The sequence below is a fragment of the Talpa occidentalis genome, unplaced genomic scaffold (genome assembly GCF_014898055.3).
Source record: "Talpa occidentalis isolate TD23 unplaced genomic scaffold, MPIMG_talOcc4v2.1 talOcc4.17, whole genome shotgun sequence".
NCBI lineage: Eukaryota > Metazoa > Chordata > Mammalia > Eulipotyphla > Talpidae > Talpa > Talpa occidentalis.
In genome coordinates, this window is record NW_023601754.1 from 23,731,280 (window position 1) to 23,745,792 (window position 14,513).

Here is a 14,513-nt window from a genome sequence, read left to right on the forward strand (position 1 = left end):
TAAAGGACTGATCACAAAAATCTGCAAAGAGCTGATGAGACTCAACAACAACAAAGAAAATAATCCAGTCAAAAAATGGGCAGAAGAGCTAAAAAGAAACTTCTCTGAAGAGGAAATGCAAATGGCCAACAGGCATATGAAAAAATGTTCAACATCACTTGTAATCAGGGAAATGCAAATCAAAACTACCATGAGATACCATCTTACACCAGTGAGAATGGCACATATTAAAAAAACTAGCAACAACAAATGTTGGTGAGGTTGTGGAGAAAAAGGAACTCTCCTGCACTGTTGGTGGGAGTGCAAACTGGTCCAACCACTGTGGAGAGCTGTGTGGAGATTTCTGGACCTACTAAACATAGAGCTTCCATATGATCCAGCAATTCCATTCCTAGGTATTTACCCAAAGGACACAGAAACATCAATTCCAAAGAGCACCTGCACCCCTATGTTCATAGCAGCACTATTTACAATAGCTAAGCTTTGGAAACAACCCAAATGCCCAAAAATAGATGACTGGATCAAGAAGATGTGGTACATATATACCATGGAATATTACTCAGCAATCAAAAAAGATAAACACATGCAATTTGCAGCAACATGGATGGAGCTGGAAGGGATCACGCTCAGCGAAATAAGCCAGAAAGAAAAAGAAAAATACCGGATGGCCTCACTCATAGCAGGAATCTAGAAAACTTAAATAAGGGACCAGGAAAAAGAATAACTATAAGAAAGAAAATATCAAAATCAACAAACAACTATGAACCAGAGACACTCTATGGAAGGTGGGGGGCGGGGAAAGGAGGGCTTGGGGTCAAAATAAGGGGGTTGTAATTATATGGGGAAATATAAAAATAAAATTTAAATAAAAGTAAAAACAAAAAAAGAAAAGTTGGTTGCTAGACCTGCGTGGGCGCACACGCTCCTTCTGGCCATCTTCCTGATTGACATCAGGCTTTTAGGCTGGGATTCTTAGAAAAATGGTGAAGGTGGTGGGGTATTGGCCTCAGATTTTTCTGTACTCATTAGAGGTAATTTCAGAGCTTCTGGAGCAGCTTCTCTGTGGTGAAGGAATTAAGGGAAGTTCAGGATTCCACTCTGTGGCTCTCGGCCCAGGAACAGTCTTGGGGGCAAACCCTATGACTCTGTAAGCAGGAGACTATCATTTCCCAAGCCACAAGCAAGGCTTGTGTTAATGCAGTCTCTTCCTGGCCATTAACTCTTGCATAAAGGCGTCAGTAGCAAAATGGGAAATATCTACCTCTTAGGGGTGTTGTGTGGCCTAAAGTGCTCCAGTACACTCTCCATTATAGTGGCCTCTAGCCACATGTGACGACTTGAAATGTGCCTAGTGTCACTAAGGAACTGAATTTTAAATTTCATATTAATTTTAATTAATATAAAATAAAAACTGACATTCTATTCAGTTGTAGAAAAACTTTTAAATATGAAATCACATTTCAACTATAAGTGTCATGTCATTGAAATACTAATACTTCATTAAATCTAAATTCTGGGCCTCCCTGGTGGTGCAAGGGGTTAAGCACCACACTATGAAGCAATTTGCAGACTCTGCAGCACAAGTTCAATCCCTGGCTGTCCAGGCAGCAACCCACATGGCACAGCAGACCTCTCCTGACTCGCCCGCTGCTTCCCTCAGCAGTGTACTTTGGTTAATCTGCCTGTTCTGTTACCCACTCTGTCTGCACCCCCTGCATCTCTGGGCTGTACCCCAGCTCTTGTATGCATGAATAAATAAATCTTTAAAAAATAAATAAATAGGGTCTCCCCGGTGGCGCAGCGGTTGAGTGCTGGGTTGCAAAGCTGCCCACAGCCTCTGCAGAGCCAGTACGATCACTACTCCCCTCAGCAGTGTACTTCGGTCCTTCTGCCTGTTCTGTTCCCCGCTCTGCCTCTGTTGAATTCTCTCACCCTCCTGTGCTTCTGACTGTACCCAGCGCTTATATAAATAAATAAAATAAATCTTTAAAAATAAATAAATAAATAGGGCCTCCCCGGTGGCGCAGTGGGTTGAGTGCAGTGCTGTGAAGCTGTCTGCAGCTCTGCGGTGCCGGTTTGATTCCCAGTGGGCCAAGGAGATTCCCACATGGTGTGATAGACCTCTCCTGTCTCGTCCGCTGTTCCCCTCATCAGTGTATTTCAGTCCTTCTGCCTGTTCTGCTCCCTGCTCTGTCTCTGGTGGATTCTCTCACCCTCCCGCCTCTGGCCTGTACCCGGTGCTTGTATAAATAAATAAATCTTTAAAAAAAAAATTCTTACTAACCATCTGATTGAAATTTTGACGAAAATTTAGTGAGTTGAAATGTGCTACAAACAAAATACACACTAGATTTCAAACAATAGGAAAATCTCATTAATATTTTACACTGAAAACCTATTAAACAATAATATTTTGAACATATTGATTAAATAAAATATATTATTAAGATAAAGATTCAGAAAATACTTTGAGATTAATGAAAATGAGAACATGACATACCAAAACTTAGGAGGTGCACCTAAAATCGGAAGGAAACTTGTAGTAGCAAACACCTATTACAAAGGAAGAAAGATCTCAAATCAATAAATTCCATCAGAAGAAAGAGCAAAAGCAGCGCAAGTTAAACGCAAAGCAAGAAGAAAGAAGAAAATAATAAAGATCAGTACAGAAACAAAGGAAACAAAATAGAAACAATAACAAAAATCAATGAAACCAAAAGTTGTTTTGTTCAAAATATGAATTGAGAAATCTTTTACTATACTGACAAAGAGAAAATGAGAGAAGACTCTAGTTACTAAAATCAGTATTGAAAGAAGAGGGACCTCCCCGGTGGCACAGCGGTTGAGCGCTGGGTTGCGAAGCTGCCCACAGCCTCTGCAGCGCCGGTTCGATCCCCGGCTGGGCCACTGGAGGAGGGTCCCACATGGCGCGCAGAACTCTCCTGCCGCCCGCTGCTCCCCTCAGCAGTGTCCTTCGGTCCTTCTGCCTGCTCTGCTCCCCACTCTGGCTCTGGTGAATTCTCTCACCCTCCCGCGCTTCTGACTGTACCCAGTGCTTGTATAAGCAAACAAATAAATAAATAAATGAATAAAATACATGCCTCTTTAAAAAAAAAAAAAGAAAGAAAGAAGGGCATGACTACTCCTAACAGAAATTTTAAAAGGTATTATAAGAACTAATACTATGAAAAACTATATGCCAACAAATTAGATACCTAGGTAAAATGAACAAATTCCCAGAAAAACATAAGTCACTGGAAAGTGACAAGAAGTAGAAAATCTAAGTAGACCTATAACCAGAGATCAGATTAATATAACGAATTACCCATAAGAAAAGCCTAGGCTCATTTGTCTTCACTGGTGAATTCTTTTTTTTTTTTTTTAAAGATTTATTTATTTATGCATACAAGAACTGGGGTATAGGCCAGAGGTGTGGGGGATGAGAGGATTCACCAGAGACAGAGTGGGGAACAGAACAGGCAGACTGACTGAAGTACACTGCTGAGGGGAACAGTGGGTGAGTCAGGAGAGGTCTGCTGCGCCATATGGGTAGCTCCCTCACCAGGGATGGAACTCGTGCTGCAGAGGCTGTGGATGGCTTCATAGGTTGCGTCTTAACCTCTTGCGCCACCAGGGAGGCCCACTGGTGAATTCTATCAAACGTTTAGAGGATAAACACCAATCCTGTACAAAAATTTCAAATGTAAGAGAATGGAACACTTCTTAATTCATTTTATGAGGCCAGTCTTATCTTGATACCAAAACTGGACAAAGACATCATAAGAAAACTAGACCCACGTCAATTATGAAGGTAGGTACAAAAATTTTTGATAAAATATCCACAATTTGAATGAAACAACACATATAAAAGAGTATATACACAAAAAGTGGGATTAGTCTCAAGAGTACATAATGGTTTAACATACTAAGTGTCCAGACCAGGAAATTCCACAGACAGAAAATACATTGTGATTGCCAGGAATCAGAAGTAAGGGGAGAATGGAGAGTAACTGCTGATGGCCATGTATTTTTTTTCTTTTAAGTGATGAAAATGTTCTAAAATTAGATAGTAGTGATCATGGCACAAGTGTGTAAATGTACTGAAAGTCACAAAATTATACACTTGAAAATGGTGCATTTTACATATGGTGCATTTATGATATTACTTAATTTATTACTTGTATTTTAATAATGCTGTTACAAAAATTAATTTCCCTTGTTTCTTTGTATTTTTTAATGTAGAACTAGAAAAGTTTAAATTATGTATCAGACTCACATATTTCTATGGGATAATGTTGTTCTAGACTTTATTTTTAAAAAAGTGGTGATTTAAAATCATCCTCTCCTATTCCTAACTTAAGAACTGCATGGTGCTACTGCAACATAAATCACAGTGAAAGCTTCTGTTGGGAGAAGTCGAACCTAGCACTTGCTCTGGAAGCTGCAAAGTGTTTAATGCATACCACGTCATCTGATCCTTGCAAAGGATCAGATCCTTTGCAAACGTGACCGTTTTACAGAAGGAGACACTGAGGTTTCAGGAATGGAGAGGGTTACAATCCCAGATAATGTAGAAAACAGATCCCTGGATCTTAAGCGCTGAACTGAGGTCTACAGGTCCTTTCTACATAAGCCCTCCATCTCCCCTTATTCCCACCATCAATCCAAATTTGTCTGGCACAAGAAGTAAGCATTGTTCCAGGCTCTTACAGAGTCTCAGAGCTGATCTGAAAGTGTGTAAAGGCTACCACCTCTATCCCATGGGTCAAAGCTATCACCACAAAATGGCAGCTCTGACATTAGCAGCTCTGATTTCCTTGACCAGATGACTGAAGCTTTGGTCCCACTCCTGAGATTCTGACATCACTGGTCAGGGTTGAGGCCTGATTGGGACTTTTGAGAGCTCTTCTGGTAATTCTAATATACAATCAGGTTTGGAATCACTACTCCAAGCCAACAGTCTCAAACAAGCAGTTGTGGACCAAATCTGCATCACAGCGGTGTTCCATTGGACTCCCATATATAATAAATGCATGCTTAAATTTGATTTAGTTGTCAATATTTAACAGCATGGAATTTTCACATAAAAACATGGATTTCTGGCTTCTCTTGAGGATGAAGGAACCCTAGCCATGGGCCCTGCATTCCTGCACTGTGACAAGGGGTTGGAGCTGAGCAGTCACTACGGGGCAGGAATACTCCAGTTTCCCACAGTCCACCTACTCCTTACTCTATCATTCAACCCACTTTATTTTCATTATCTGTCTTCCCTGAGCCATTCATTTCCCTTGGAGTCTGGTGAACTGAGACCTATTGACAAATAAATGTGCAAACCTTCTTTCTTAGCTATTGAATGAGTTAAGCAGACTTCTCTTTCTTTCCCAGCCAGAGAACATACTATGTGTCAATCAGACAGGACATCAGATTAAGATCATTGACTTCGGATTGGCTAAAAGGTAAGGGGGTTGTATTTTGGCACTTTGACAAAACTCCTGGGGGACTCTGTGTGGCTATCTTGGCTCTGGTTATCCACAGCTCAGTTTTTAAAAAAATATATAATCAGTTCACATTTATTTATTTTTAATAATAATTACAATTTTAATCATGAAATTAACATACACTGAGCTCAGCCAATTTTCAAGCGTTGGGGCTGAGAAATCTCTCGCTGAGAGGCTGGCTGCCTTTCACTCTGTAGACAGGCCTGTAGCTACTGCAGGGGCTGCTCTGTGCTACGGGTGCTGCTGCAGCTTTACTGACAACAGACCGTTCCTCAAACCATTTGTCAGAGCAGAGATGGAAGCGATGTTAAAAGGGGGTGCTGGGTAGTTGACTCTATTCATTTCTCATCACTCACCATGCCTACCCTTCAGGAAATGACTAGGTTACATGGGAAAATGTGTGTGTGTGTGACCGTGTAGGGTAACACCACTCAGGGCTGGGTTAGTTCTTGGTACAATGGTGAAAAAATGGGGCAAATGTGGATATGGAACGATGAATTATGAAGGTTAACTGCGATAACACAGCGGCAGTACAGAGCCATCCTATGACTCGAGTATCAAGTTTCACTGCATGAAGTGAGCATTGTAGATAATAGTTAAAATATCTTTAAGTCCCTTAAGTGAAGTATAGATTGTTTTCCTGTCCTGACCTATGGCCATGTGTGTGATGATGACCTCCTGGTTCCACTATGTGCTGAGATTGGAATCCAAGCCTCATTCATCAGTCCCTTTGGCAGTGCGAGGAGGTGCCTACCCCAGGCCTATGTGGTTACAACCTCAAATATGACCTCTGGTCACCAAAGCCTATCCTTAGAGTCTGGAGAGGGGATCTTGGTGGATATTTTGACAAAACATGAGGTGGATGCCTTCTTGCTTAGCTATTGCCATAAGACTGCTATAAAGGCCTCCCCAGTGGTGCAGCGGGTTGAGTGCAGCACTGTGAGGCTGTACACCTCTGCAGCACATGGGTTCGATTCCTGGCCAGCCAGTGAGATTCCCACATGGCATGGCAGACCTCTCCTGTCACGCCCTCTGCTCCCCTCAGCAGTATATTTCGGTTGTCTGCCTGATCTGCTCCCCACTCTGTCTCTGGTGAATCCTCTTACCCTCCTGTGCCTCTGACCTGTACCTCAGCTCTTGTATAAAAATAAATAAATCTTTAAAAAAAAAAAAGATTGCTATATAACAAACCACCCCAAAAAGCAGTGCTTGAAATAACAATCATTTATTCTCATCCACACATTAGTGAGTCAGCTGAGGGAGTAGTATGCTGAACCCAACTCATACTAGCTCATGATCAGGAGTTACGTAAGCCTGTTGTTAAACATGGTCATTATTTACAATGAAATGGTATAAACTTACAGTGAAACAAATTATTATAAAAACAAGGATTAAAATTTCAAAATGTTTCACTTTCTATTTTACTACAGTCATCCATGCTTAATGATGGGTATGTGTTCTGAGAAATGTGACATGCTGACAGCATAAATTGTAAATACACAGACCTCGATAGGTTCTATGGGGGGATCTGTTGGAAGCACTGTTGCATATGTGATCCGTCATCGAACGAAATGTTGTTAAGCAATGCTTGTCTGTGTTGTTTAATGCTCACAGGGTTACTTATGTCTGTTGTACCTTATAGTGCAAAGGCCATAGAATGGTGGCTATTGTGCTTTCTTATAAGCTACATTCAATGAGCCATGGTGAAATCAGTATTTACACCACAGAAATTGGCAACTGCTGCAAATCAGGACTTTAAAAAAACAATCAGATCATTGGACATTAAACATTTACTCACACACCACTGCTTGGGAGTCAACAATTTAGACTGAACTGAACTTGGATGCAAGCAACTTGCTCCTCTGTGTCTCGTGGTGACAGGAGAGGAGCCACCCCTCACCAGAGTGGTACCTCGTTACCGCAGATGAACCTACACTGATACATCATAGTCACACAAAGTCCATAACTTAGCTTAGGATTCCCTCTTGGTGTTGGATTCTAAAGGTTTAGACAAATGTCTAATGGCATGTAGCCATCATTATAGCATCATAGAGACTTTTTATTGCCCTAAAAATTGTCCGTGCTCCACCCATTCACCTCTCCCTCCCACTAATCCCTGAAAATTATGGTCTTTTCACTGTCCCATGGTTTTACCTTTTCCAGAATATCATATAATTGGAATCATGTTATGTAGTCTTTTCAGATTGAATTATTCACTTAGTAATGTGTATTGAAGGCTCCTGCATGGCTTTTCACGACTCAATAGTTCTTTTGAGCACTGAATACTATTCCATTGTCTGGATGTACCTCAGTTTGTTTATTCACTTGCTTACCAAAGGATATCTTGGTTGCTACCTATTAAATTCTAGCTAGACATTTTCTTCTTCAACAGTGATTCTAGGGCCTCCCCGGTGGCGCAGTGGTTGAGCGCTGGGTTGCGAAGCTGCCCGCAGCCTCTGCAGCGCCGGTTCGATCTCCGGCCACCGGGCGAGGGTCCCACATGGCGCGCAGACCTCTCCTGCCGCCCACTGCTCCCCTCAGCAGTGTACTTCATCAGTCTACCTGTTCTGCTCCCCGCTCTGGCTGTGGTGAATTCTCTTACCCTCCCGTGCTTCTAACAGTATCCAGTGCTTGTACAAATAAATAAATCTTTTTTTAAAAAGTGATTCTAAAAACCATCTTTCACATCAACGTTCTAAAGTTTCTAAATCCTAAAACAATGCCCGTTTTTTCGTTTTTTTGTAATTGTGCTAAAATACGCATAGAATAAAATTTGACCATCTTTTAAGAATTTTAAGATTAGCTTAATAGTGTTAAACGTACTTACATTGTTGTGCAAACAGTCTCCAGAGTTTTTTCCACCTTGCAAAACCAACTCTGTCTCTATGAATTTAACCACTCTAGGTATCTCATACTGTACTTTTTTTTCTGTGATTGACTTGTTTCATTTAGCATTAGGTCCTTGAGGTTCATCAAAGACACTAGAATTTTTTTCCTCTTGAATTCTGGTAGTATTCTATTGTATGGATGTACCACATTTTGTTTATCTACTCATTCACCTTTTGGTGACTGTGACTTTACATGGATAAATAAATATTTCTTTGAGACCCTGCTTTTAATCCTTTTGGATATATACCCAGAAGTGGAATTGGTGGATCATATAGGAATTCTACTTTTAATTTTGGGGGGAACTGCCATAATGTTTCCCGTGCAAGCTGTACTGTTTTACATTCCTATCTCTAATAGTTCCCAGCCTCTCAATATTCTAACCAAAACTTGCTATTTTGAGGTGTTTTTGATAGTGGGTCTCATTGTGGGTTTGATGTGCATTTCCCTTATTAGTCAGGTTGAACATTTTTCCTCTTTTGGTTCTTACTGTTGTTCTTCTAACCACATTTCACCCACTAACAGAGGAATCCTTCAAATACAGCTTCCACCCAACCTGTGCTCATTCATGTGGCTGCATGCCGAATAAGATAGTGACAGTGATCTTCTCAAGTACCTGGAGAACTGTGGTTTTCTGCTTCTCCCCCGTGACTAAGGAAAGCCTGACTTTAGGGCCTGGTGTGAGACAGTTCCCCAGAAAACTATATGTGTGGTGGGCTGTAAAGAGCAGACAACACAGCTGACATGGGGGACCAGGAAATGCCTGGCTTCCTCCAGGAATTAGTCCCCACATCGAAATCTTCTCCCAGGCCACACTCCCATGGTGCTCTGCACCCCTCTTCTGCAGGTACAAGCCTCGGGAGAAGCTAAAGGTGAACTTCGGCACCCCTGAGTTCCTCGCTCCGGAAGTTGTCAACTACGAGTTTGTCTCTTTCCCCACAGACATGTGGAGTGTGGGAGTCATCACCTACATGCTGTGAGTGGGGTGCGGTGGAGTGGGAGGAGGGTGGGGAGCCTTTTTCCTTTGCTTATTTTCAGCACAAAGCAGTGTGAGTAGTTTATTTGGAAGGTGTTCCCAGGAAATAAGAACAAGGGAATGGGAAAGGAAGAAGGAGAGGAAGGCAGCCAGTGTTCTCCAGCCAGTAAGCCTTGTGGGTATCTGGAGTGTCATCCTGTGGGGGGACTCTGGGATCCATTTCGGAACACCCTTGCAGAGTTATTCCCCACCCTGAGGGTGGGGAAGTTAGGGTGTTTATGCACCAACTCTTACCAGTTGTTCCTTGTGAGCTGATCCTGGGGGGGCATTACATTACTTCCTTGAAAGTTTGTGGTGAATAAAAGCTTTAAGTGGAGAGAAAACCCTGCAGCAAGGCAGTGCAGGTGCTGCGGGTTCACATGGGGCTGGAAGACTCTGAGTGGTCAGAAGGGATGGGCAGGGCAGACGCTCTCTCACCTTGTCCTCCTGCCCTGCACTCTCTGTTCCCGCTGAGGACGGGCTGAGAGGGGATTTGTGCACAGACTAAACATTCTCCACTCTCTGTGGACTTTCCTAGTTGTTTCTTGAGGCCCAACAAGGTCATGCTTTGCTCCCAATCATCTCGTCATGCACAACTGCCTCCTTCGCCCACAGCTTTGAATGTGTGTCTTGCTCTATTGGGAGAAGTTTGAGGCCCAAGGCCAGCCATTTAGGGTGTCGTCTCTTTACTCTCCCTGGAAGAGCTATACTCAGCTTTTCTTTGGCCCCTGAAGTCTGGGTACCATTTAAACAAGCCTACATATCTCAGAGACATGCTAGGCTATTTTTTTTTTTAATTCACCCTGATCGATCAGGGCATAGTTTCTAATTAGTCAGTTAATTAATTTTTACCTTTTTATTTTAATTTTTTTTAAAGGTTAACAAAAGGTTTATTTACAAGGGAAGGGAAATGAGGAAATGTACAACTCAGGGAGAAAAGAGGGAGATAAATTCTTAAATGTGTCCTACCTGTTCTGCCGACCTGGAATCCCAAATGACCCACCGAGATCAAACCTGCCTGACCAAGAGCAGGAGCCAAGGGCCCCAGACCCCACTCACTTGACTGGTTTTTATTTACAAACAGAGAAAATGGCTGCTTAACTCTGCCTTTAGGCCCTCCCCACTTCCCTTTTGCTAGGCTATTTTTAAATAAGCCAATATATACCTGGGAAATGCCAGATTTGCTCCTTACTTCAGGGTGAGGGAAAAGAGGTGAGCACAATAGGGACTTTATTTGACATACCTTGCTTCCCATTTTCCAATTCTTAACTTCTTTCCCTAACTGAACACTCTCGCCCCTCTCCTGTGATGGGGATGCTTTTCTTTTGAGCCTTTCCAGTTCTGCTTGAACCTCATAAGATTCTCCTCTGTCCTGCAGCTGTGCAGTGGCAAGTGTGGCTTCCACATACTGACGGTCCTTTCTCTCCTTTGTAGACTCAGTGGTTTGTCCCCATTTCTAGGGGAAACAGACGCAGAGACCATGAATTTCATTGTGAACTGTAGCTGGGATTTTGATGCTGACACCTTTGAAGGGCTCTCAGAGGAGGCCAAGGACTTTGTCTCCCGGTTGCTGGTTAAAGAGAAAAGGTACCCTTCACTGCCATCCTGACGGTGACAGCTGGTCTGGGTGCTGTGAAGCTCAGGCTAATGCTGGTTCCCTACTGACCCATTCTGCACAGGCTGTCTCAGTCTGCTACTTCTTTAGAGCAAAAAAGGTAGCCTGGAAAGGAAAGAAGGAAATCAATTAAAAATAAACAACTAGGAGGGCCTCCCTGGTGGCACAGGGGTTAAAGTCTCAGTGCTATCAAGCTATTGCCAGCCAGTGTAGCATGAGTTCGATCCCCCCCACCACCCCTACATCAGCCCCAGCCTGGGAGCTTACCCACATGGCGCAGCAGACCTCCCCTGACTCGCCCACTGCTCCCCTTAGCAGTGTATTTCAGTAAATCTGCCTGTTCTGCTCCCCACTCTGCCTCTGGTGAATCCTCTCACTCTCCTCCTCGCCGCCCCTACCTCTGGCCTGTACCCCAGTTCTTTTATGCATAAATAAAAAATAGATGTTAAAAAAAGTAAACAACTAGGAGCATAAAATCTAGATAGAGGTTTAGAAAGAAACATTTACAAATTTGTTTTATTTCTAATTTGTTCCTATTAATAAGCTGATATGGGGGGAGGGAGGATGAGTTAAGGAGATGTTATTCCCCAGACTAAAGGCCAAAAAACCCATTTCTTGATAATGAAGGTCATCAGCAGTGACATCAAAGTCCCGGATGGAGCCACTGGTTTTTCTGAAAGGCAGACAAATAGGAACGACTGCCAATGACCCAGGAGTGAGCCCAAAGCCTGCGCTCTAATACTTCTTGGCTCCCTGGTCTCTACTGTTTTGTTTCTCTCTTATTGTGAAAAGGTTGGTGAGAGGAAAAATATTTAAAATAGAGGAACAAGTTGACATTATTCTCTGGAGGGGGAAATGAACTCCTCTCTAGCCTCATGTTCTTTTACTCCTTAAAAGCAATTCCAGGCACAGCTGGCCTTTCTAAACTCTGCCTTTCTGGGAGGTGATGATTAATGACTGGAGTATGTTCCCTCTCTAGAGGACAGGCAACATTTTGCTCATGACTTTTTTGCACTTTAAGGAGGAAAATTTTAGAACCAGGAGTTCTCTTTTTAGAACGCAGCATGAATCTGCCTAAGTGATTAATCTGTTTCATTGACTCAGGCTTCCTACCCAATTGGAACAAATTTTTGGAGACCAGAAAAGACACCCCAACTAAAAGTCCCAACTCCTTTGATTTCACAGCTGCAGAATGAGTGCCACACAGTGCCTGAAACATGAGTGGCTGAATAATTTGCCTGCCAAAGCTTCAAAATCTAAAGTGCGCCTCAAATCCCAGTTATTGCTGCAGAAATACATGGCTCAGAGGAAATGGAAGGTATTTGCTTTTTTCTTTTAGCAAAGGCAACACTTGTCTTTTTAATATGTCCTTTGAAAGAATTATAGCTAAGTTTTCATTTACATTTTGATTTTATGTAGGAAGATTATTTAGGGGAAAAAAAGGGGTAGTCTTCCTGGTGGCCTAGGGGTTAAGTCTCAGTACTTCAATCCCTGGCCAGGGAGTTAAGCTACTTATGGCACAGCAGAACTTACCTGTCTTGCCTGCTGCTCCCCTTAGCAGTGTATTACAGTAAATCGTTCTGCTGCCCACTCGGTCTCTGGTGAATTCTCTCCCCTACCCCCTGAACCTCTAGCCTACACCCCAGTTCTTCTATGCAAAAACAAACAAACAAACAAACAAACAAACAAACAAAACAAACTGTTTTTGTCAAAGCATGTTAGCTTGCTTAAAAAATGGCACAGACCAAGAATGACTGGCATAAAAGTAGTCTTTCCTTCACACTTAGGTGGACATTTACAGTGACAGAATGAACTCTGAGCGTCCTCACTGATGATCATGAAGCCTCAGGACTGTAGCTTGAGATCTGATGCCTCCACATTTCAGAGATGTACTAGGGCTCCTAGTGGCTCCTAGTAGAGCTGGGAAAGCCCTACTAGGCTTTAAAATTTTGTTTACACTGTTGGTACCAGGGACTTACAAATCTGTCTTAAACACAATTGTCCTCCAGGGAAATGGCTTTCCAGCATTTTCATATTGACGCCAATCCTCACTCAGAAACAAAACCACAGTGCCTTAGCTGGAGAGCTGGTACCCAAGTGTGAAAAAAGGTTCATAGCTTCTTAACAGGATGTGTCTATTCTATGACAGTTGGTTGTCTTTTTTTGAAAAATGCTGGTCATAACCACCAGTTTCTTTTTGTGACCCATTGGTGGCTCGTGGATCATAATATGCAAGCCACTCCTCCAGCGGCTCCATCCTCATGTGAAAAGGGCAGGACGTGGTAGCTTCTTACTTCACTATTGCTCCAAACACGCCTGGAAGTCCCGGGACAGTTCTGCTCCAACTTTGCTAGAATCTTGTTTTCCCCTTTAGATGATCAATTTTAAACAAACTTAAGTAGCTAAATTTGTTTAAATCCTTTTATCCTTTCTTCTTAAAACAACTGGCTTATAAATATACTTCTTTTCCCTCCTTACCTCAAGAAACATTTCTACGTGGTGACTGCTGCCAACAGATTAAAGAAATTTCCAACGTGTCCCTAATCTTCAACTCTGCTGCTTCCATAGACCCGGAAAATACTGAGACCAGTGGTGAAGTGATGACTCAAAATTCTAAATAATCTAGCCCTTTACTAATATTGATTCTATTTTGTAAAAAGGTTATGATCCTTACCTTCCTTGAGGATGAAAAGTGGCTTTAAAGAAAGTGACCCAGGAACTTTTGTTCCACTATATACGATTACTAAATTTGAAATGTTCTGTTTACTTTTCAAATATTTCTACTTTTGGTGACAAGTGAAGGCATGATTTAGGTAGATAGGAAAGCTTCTACTTTGCATATGTCAAATTTAAATTCTGAACTTCTCTGACAAGGGTGCATATTATTCAGTGTTATCCTCCAGAGAATTCCTAGAATTTTGGTTTGTTCTAGTGTGAGCCAACATTTTCATGTCCTACCTTGCTCCAGTTTGAAGTGCCATGGATTTAGGGACATGTTCTTAAACTTATTTTAATTTGTGCTCCTTTTTGAGAATCAAAGCACAGATCCTTAATATTTTTCGAGATTTCAAAATATACCAACTATTTTAGCCAAATCAGAATAATTCTTTTGAATATGCTTTTAAAATCTATACAGGGCCTCCCCGGTGGCGCAGCGGTTGAGCACTGGGTTGCGAAGCTGCCCGCGGCCTCTGCGGCGCCGGTTCAATCCCCGGCTGCTCCCCGGCCACCAGAGGAGGGTCCCGCATGGCGCGCAGACCTCTCCTGCCGCCCGCTGCTCCCCTCAGCAGTGTACTTCGGTCCTTCTGCCTGCTCTGCTCCCCGCTCTGGCTCTGGTGAATTCTCTCACCCTCCCGCGCTTCTGACTGTACCCAGTGCATGTATAAACAAAAAAAACAAACAAACAAATAAATACATAAATAAAACATGACTCTATATAAAAAAAAAAAAATAAATAAAATCTATACACTCTCTGCCCCCTCCTGACATTGGTGTCTTC

General features: G+C 42.4%; 1 protein-coding gene across 2 annotated transcripts in view; it reads left to right on the forward strand.

The window, feature by feature from the left end:
• MYLK3 (myosin light chain kinase 3) overlaps positions 1 to 14,301 on the forward strand; it is a 38,389-nt gene extending 24,088 nt beyond the window's left edge. For both annotated transcript variants that reach the window (XM_037516331.2, XM_037516332.2), the window contains exons 9-13: positions 5,386 to 5,456; positions 9,232 to 9,360; positions 10,834 to 10,986; positions 12,200 to 12,332; positions 13,499 to 14,301. In XM_037516331.2, the coding sequence (XP_037372228.1) occupies positions 5,386 to 5,456; positions 9,232 to 9,360; positions 10,834 to 10,986; positions 12,200 to 12,332; positions 13,499 to 13,558 (546 nt within the window). In that variant the 3' untranslated portion in view covers positions 13,559 to 14,301. The remainder of the gene's footprint in view (positions 1 to 5,385; positions 5,457 to 9,231; positions 9,361 to 10,833; positions 10,987 to 12,199; positions 12,333 to 13,498) is intronic.
• Positions 14,302 to 14,513: the final 212 nt, after the last annotated feature.